This window comes from Phasianus colchicus, chromosome 12 (assembly GCF_987193195.1).
Source record: "Phasianus colchicus chromosome 12, bPhaCol1.hap1.1, whole genome shotgun sequence".
NCBI classification, from domain to species: domain Eukaryota; kingdom Metazoa; phylum Chordata; class Aves; order Galliformes; family Phasianidae; genus Phasianus; species Phasianus colchicus.
In genome coordinates this window covers 11,547,213-11,553,445 of record NC_143447.1, presented here as the reverse complement: position 1 = coordinate 11,553,445, position 6,233 = coordinate 11,547,213, and the positions used below count along the sequence as shown (strand labels likewise).

Sequence of the window (6,233 nt, the reverse complement as noted above, 5' to 3'; positions counted from 1 at the left end):
TTTCAGACTCCTGATAACATAGCAGTCATTTCTTAAAACATAACATTTATCTTTCTTTTGTTTTATTCCTATTAATAATGACATCTGAGCAAATGTCAGATGGAAGAATTCTCTTTAAGTCAGATTCCAGGCACTGAATTTCAGTGTTTACCTTGAGAGTTTCATCATATTTAAAGCAAACCATTTCTGTAGTGTTTGAAGCTGCAAATGTTATTTAACTTGATGGAAGCAATAAATTGGACTTCATCACAGATAATGATTTGTCTAAGTGGAAACTTCTGGAGGTAATATATATTGAATTCTGTTTACTTTGTTGTCTAATGTGAGGCACGCATTTATTTAGAAATGCATTCGTTAATAGAATGGATTCTTGCCATAATTATTCCAAGGAAATTTTGTATATCATACAAGTTCTTAAAGTTGAATTGAGGGACACAGCTGGTCAATAGCACGAGTCAAGGATGTAAAGGAAGCTGCACTTGGTCTTGGTGTCTTTCCTGATCACTCAAAATTTGACACCTGAGACCACTGAACATGTGATTCTGGTAACTTCCACTTAGACAGGCCGCCCTAATATATCTGCTTCTACAGCATGTTCACAGTCGTGTGGATTATTTATTCACTCACTGAAAGATACTAAAATTAAAATAGTCACTGGGCTTTTGAGGACAAGTAACAGATGAGACAGAACCCATGCTTTTTGCCAGGTTTTACTTCAACCTGAGATGCTACTCCAGATGGTAAGGAGGAAGAATATCCTGGCACAGCCTGGCGTTCCTGGCACAGCAGGCAGCATCGGGCTCTTTGCAGAAAGAGATGCTCTCCTTTCTAGGAGGTAGGAGTCTGGGTTATCTGGCTTCTTGCATGTGATTCTGCATTAAAAAGGAATTCCTCCAAACCACCTTGCAGGCTTTCTGCAGTGTGCAGAGTGGAATTTTGGATGATCTCTTAAATCCTCTGGTGTAAACAGCTCTTCCATGTTAATGGCAGTTAAGTATCAAGGATTAAAAAGGGTGCATTTTATCCAGGAGAACTCCTTGAGGAAGAACAAATCTTTCACTACTTTTCCAAGGTTAAACAACTGAATTCAAGGCAAGTACTTTGGGGAGTATGATATTAAATATTGTATCAAAGCTCTTAATATTATATGAAAAAGGAAAAAGAGAAGAACTTAGCAGGCAGGTGAAAACACTTGTTAGGACCTTTAGCACCACAGACTGTATACTCTGTACACGACATTGGTGAGACTGCACCTGGAGCACTGTATTCCTTGTTGGGCCCCTCACTACAAGATAATGAGCTGCTGGAACGCATTCATAGAAGATTAATAAAGCAGGTGAATAGGACTAGGAAACAAGATTTGTGAGGAGCAAGTGAAGGAACTGAGGCTGTATAGTCTAGAAAAAAAGGAGGCTGAAGGGACACCTCATGGCTCTCTACAATTATCTTAAAGGAGGTTGCAGCAAGAAGAGTGTCAGTCTCTTTTCTCAGGTGTCAAGAGACAGAAAATAAGGAAATGACTTCAAGATATTCTGAGGAAGGTTTAGATTGGGTATCAGGAAGTATTTTTTCACAGACCTGGTTGTTAGGTACTGGAATAGGCTGCCCACAATGGTAGTAGAATCCCCATCTCTGGAGGTATTCAGAAGACATGGATATGATTTGGGTTAAGCAACGGTTAGGCTTGATCTTAAAGGTCTTTTCCAACTTAAATGACTCTATTTAAGAGCTATACACAGCACGTTTCTAAGATCAACAGTAACCATGCTCTTTAGTTTTTCAGCAGCATCTTATGAGCTGAGACTGTGCTTTTGACTTCTGTATTTAAACAACATACAGTAATTTGAACTATTTATCACATAATGTCATGACTTTTACAATAGTCAACAGGGATGATTTTGTTTCTGTACAATAGCTGAAGAAAATGTCAAGTACAAAGAAATGCACAGCTCCCTTGATACAAATTAGCTTATCGTGCAAATGGTGAAATAAGGCACTTTGACCCTATTATAGTCAGACGTAAAGTAGGGGATTAACACTTCAGACTTCTAATTAATTACAATGTCTCATCCTCTTTGTTTTAGCTGAGTAGTCTACTCTTCTAATTCAAACTAGCAGCTGTCCAGTATTAATACTTATCTGTTAGTACTGCTGCTTGAGCAGCAGTCAGCCTAGATGAGCGTTGCAATTCTGAATGTTTCAAAAGTAGATTTCATAAATATTCAGAAACATCCTTACACTTGAAATAGCTTTATTCTGTGAATAATTAACACTACTTAAATTCTACAAACCAAAAAAAAAAGAAAACAAACCACTCTTCACGGCTTATGCTATTTTCTCATGAAACAAAGAAAAGAACAGTACTGAATGTAGTTCCTTTCTTGTAGAACAGCCACACAGTATTTCATACAAATTAATTACAGTAGACATCACAGTTTTACAGCTTCACTGAAATGGAAATCCAGAATATGTTATGCACATACCAAATTTAAGATGATACAAATTAATCTAAGTCTGGTATCACATCTCAGGTTAAACTAGTATACCACTGAACTGCTAGAGTAAGAAGATAAATATTTAAACTACTTAATTCTTACACTAATTGTTAGACCATGTTTTAAAAGGAATACTGCACAAAGATTTAAGCCATTGGCTCAATGGACAGGAATTTATGTAATATGGGAGATCTTATTTCTCCTGCAATTGACAACAAGTCAAATTCTGAGATATCATACCTCTATCAAACACCTAAAAAGTTCCTATTTTGAGTTTTCATAAATTCCAGCCCCAAAAAATGCTTCTGTAATAGCACATTTCTTCTTCTCTTTAAGGTATTTGAAATTCAAACTAAGCTTTTCTCACTATCAAAAATCAAACTAAGAAGTTCTCTCTGGAGAAAGCCACAATCTGTCACTTTTACAGCTATCTTCAGACAATGTTACAGACTGCAGACAAACCACAGCCACCTTCCCCAGACCTCTTATGTTTTCCAAAATGTACCAGAGAGTATCTCAGTGATGGAGATAAAAGAATATGAGATGGATCTTACATTAAATTTTTACAGACTAAACAAACCATATAATGGACTTTTATTATTCATAAAAGGTATTCCCTTTTTCAATTCACACTACAGATAAACAACAGTGGACTTCAAGATAGATTTTTTAGTTATCTCTAAACTATCAAAAATAAGGAAACTGGTGACAAATCTAATTTATTACATAGTATTACTGGACTTTCCATCCACAGGTACCATCAGTAGGGATGGTAGCGAGGCCCTGGGTTGTAGGAGTTGTAGCCATACTGTCCATAGTAGGATTGTCCTTGTCTGTGCTGCTGGTAGTTGTTACCCCAACCTCTATCTGGCCTCTGATTAGATCTGTGGTCACTCTGCCAGTTGTATCTGTCCCCTCTAAAATACCTGCCATCTTGAAACCTGCAAAGACAAGAAATATCAAATACTCAAACTGTGAGTTTTTAAAAGATTAATGATAATGAATTCTTTTCATGTAACTAACAGTACAGTCTTGGAATTTGTACCCTAATATATTACTTACTGCTTCAGTCCCTTGTGGATTCCAATACGCAAGAGCACGAGCATATAGCATAACTTAATGACACTCAATGAGCTAATTATCAGTGGCAGTTAGCTACTGCTCAGGCTTAATTATCGCTTTTCAGCTGTAGCACTATTGCTATAGACAATGTTAATTGTCCAGTTAGTATTATGAAACATACCATATCCTGGAATCACTCTTCTTCAGTCTCACAGAAATGAGACGTTACTGTCCAGAACTAAGTAAAAAGCTACAATTGCATTCTGAAAAATAATAATATAATTCAAAGTATTTAGCTGAAGGAATGTAATATTGCCTTTGCTAGGCAGAGATGATAGATTTTACAGTTGCTTCTAATAAAAGAAATACAGACTAGTCTAACACAGAGCAGCAAATATTCAGGTTACAAATGAAAATGTTTTGGACAGCTAGAAACAGGTCATCATGTTATTAGACTGTCCCTTTGCATGTCTTAAACATAGATAATTAAAAGGGATAGTTCTGCTATCATTACAGATTCCTATCTTTATTCTGAAATAAATAAATGGTAATTTGACCAGATATTTGTCTTTAAAAAAATAATAATAATTAAAAAGGACACCAGTACCGGTCTCTGTTTCTCTGATTGCCACCAGATCTGTTTCTCCATTCTTCAACTATTGGAGGGGGATCTGCAGGGCGTTTCAGGTACTCTTGGTACTCTTTATCATCTGACGTGAACCGATGAGCGAACATCTGTTCATAATCCAGGGGTATGTCAACCAAGGAAGTCATTCTGAAAATGTTAAGCATTTTGAACAATAAAAGTGCATTTAACAATTTATAAAGACTCCTATTGTAACAGCTCCCAAAATCCAGTCAGGGCAAGGGAAGGACAATGAAAATTTACTCTTTCACATGAGTGCAGCAGTGAAGTTTTGGGTTGATAACATAGATTACCTAATACCATCTGGATGATCTAAGACTGCAAAAACAAACAAAATGCCTTCATTGTTCCAGCTGTCCTGAATAGGCTGTCTGACAGAAAGCAATGCCAATTCCACATCCAACCTTTGCACATCTATATTGGAGACGCAGACACTGATCAGGCTAAATAATTGATAGCTAATATAGACATATTACACAGCAGTATCATTGAATTAATTTTGAGCAAGATGAATTGCAGCAAAAAGAAATGGGGCGTTTGAGGGTCAGCAATAGAAAAAACACTATTTCTTCAGCATGTGCTCCCAAACCATTCTGAATATGAAAAGCATTACTACAATCAACTTGAAAAGTTTGCTAAGGCAGAATACAATGCAAACCTTACAGGTAACTGTAAGCAAAGCAATCAGATTTATTTACCATAATTTGTGCGTTAATAACTTGTCTGAGAGAAAGAACGGACCTACGCTAATGTTAAACCGCCTCATAACACAGCTCTCAAACGCCATTTGTGCTTCAGGCCTTTGTTTATATACGTGCCTATACGGGAATCAGCCCTGCCCTGCCAGCAGGCTCTAAGCTCTGCCTTAACAGCCCTGGGCGCTCTGCAGCGTTAAGGGCTTCGTCTTTTCCCTTCCAGGTCAAGCTCACTGCTGTCTCGTTAGATTTGCAGGCGGAAGGACGGAGGGACGCGGCTCTGGGGGACCATGAGGCCTGCAGTGCACCTCAAGGGTTCCCACAGGCCGGGCGGTGACACCGCGCCGCAGCCTCCTCTCCTCACGATGCATTAACAACGTTCATCCCGTGCGGGAGGCAACACGGGGCACCGTCATCTTTCATCTCCTGAGGCCAAACGCAGCTTGGAACGAAGGACCGGGCTCCCTCCCCTCACGGCGGGCCGGGCCGAAGCCCTCTGCCCCGGGACCAGCCGGCCCCCGCCACCGCCGACCCCCGCCCTCACCGCCCCCACAGCCGCCCCGCCGCCCCTCACCCAGCGCCGCCAGCCGCCGCACGCACAGCCCGCCTCTTCCGGCGCCGGCGGGGGGCGGGGTGCCGCAGGCCGGAGCCGTTGAGGCGGCGCTGCCGCTGGGTTCGCTTCCGCCGAAGCGGAGCTTGGCGCAGCGTGGGCCGGTATAAATGGGGTCTGGAGGTTCCGCCGTTCTTCCCTTGGCCGGTTCTGCAGGAGGCCGGTTCTGCAGCCTTGGCACCGCGGTGGCGGACGAGGCGGTGCGGGTGCGCTGCGCTGCGCTGAGAGCCGCTGCCTTTGTGCGGGCGAAGCGAGGCGGCTGGGCGTACCGCCACAGCGCACGTGTTACGGGCCGCCGCGCGGCTGGCATTTTGCACAAGCCAGTAATAGTTGGATTTTTGAGGCAGAGCGTTTTCTCCGTAGAAAAGGACTGATTTTTTTGTAGGACCCTTTTATAACGCAGTGTTTTTTGTTTGCTTTAGTAAGTTCGGGGTCGCTGCAGTGCTTTACTAGGGAGTCATTTCAGGCAGCAGCGAGCAGGTTGGTAACCGCGTGCACCGCGAGCACAGAAAACCTGGCAGCCGCAGCGACGGCAGCACAGTGCTGTGGGAATGCTGCGCCCAGTAAGTGCCCTTCGTGGAGCTAAAGAAACAACCACAGCCTGCTCTCCTGCGTGACCTGTAGCAGGAGTGCGCCGTCGCTTGCGGAATAGAAACGATGACCTCGATCCACACAGCGCAATGCGGATGTCTTAGCATGAATAGGAAGCAAACTGACTGTCATTA

The 6,233-nt window shown here is 41.9% G+C and overlaps 1 protein-coding gene across 3 annotated transcripts; it reads right to left on the bottom strand.

Annotated features, from left to right (window-relative positions):
* Positions 1-2,234: 2,234 nt before the first annotated feature.
* Positions 2,235-5,719, bottom strand: RAMAC (RNA guanine-7 methyltransferase activating subunit). Of its 3 annotated transcripts, none has more exons than XM_031587679.2 (3): positions 5,473-5,719; positions 4,165-4,332; positions 2,235-3,436 (listed from the first exon to the last, which is right to left on the bottom strand). In XM_031587679.2, the coding sequence occupies exons 2-3, from the start codon at positions 4,329-4,331 to the stop codon at positions 3,256-3,258; spliced, it is 348 nt and encodes a 115-aa protein (XP_031443539.2). In that variant the 5' UTR covers position 4,332; positions 5,473-5,719; the 3' UTR covers positions 2,235-3,255. The 3 variants fall into 3 exon arrangements, with proteins under 3 accessions (XP_031443539.2, XP_031443541.1, XP_031443540.2); XM_031587681.2 differs by lacking the exon at positions 5,473-5,719 and adding an exon at positions 4,945-5,418; XM_031587680.2 differs by lacking the exon at positions 5,473-5,719 and having other exon boundaries at positions 4,165-4,349.
* Positions 5,720-6,233: the final 514 nt, after the last annotated feature.

What these genes read in the sequence shown, in the direction of transcription:
- RAMAC (XM_031587680.2), bottom strand. Translation starts at nt 4,349, where the DNA reads ATGCTTAACATTTTCAGAATGACTTCCTTGGTTGACATACCCCTGGAT. An exon ending in AATCAGAGAAACAGAGACCG is followed by an intron (nt 3,437 to 4,164) that starts GTACTGGTGTCC and finishes TTGTCTTTGCAG; the next exon opens with GTTTCAAGATGGCAGGTATT.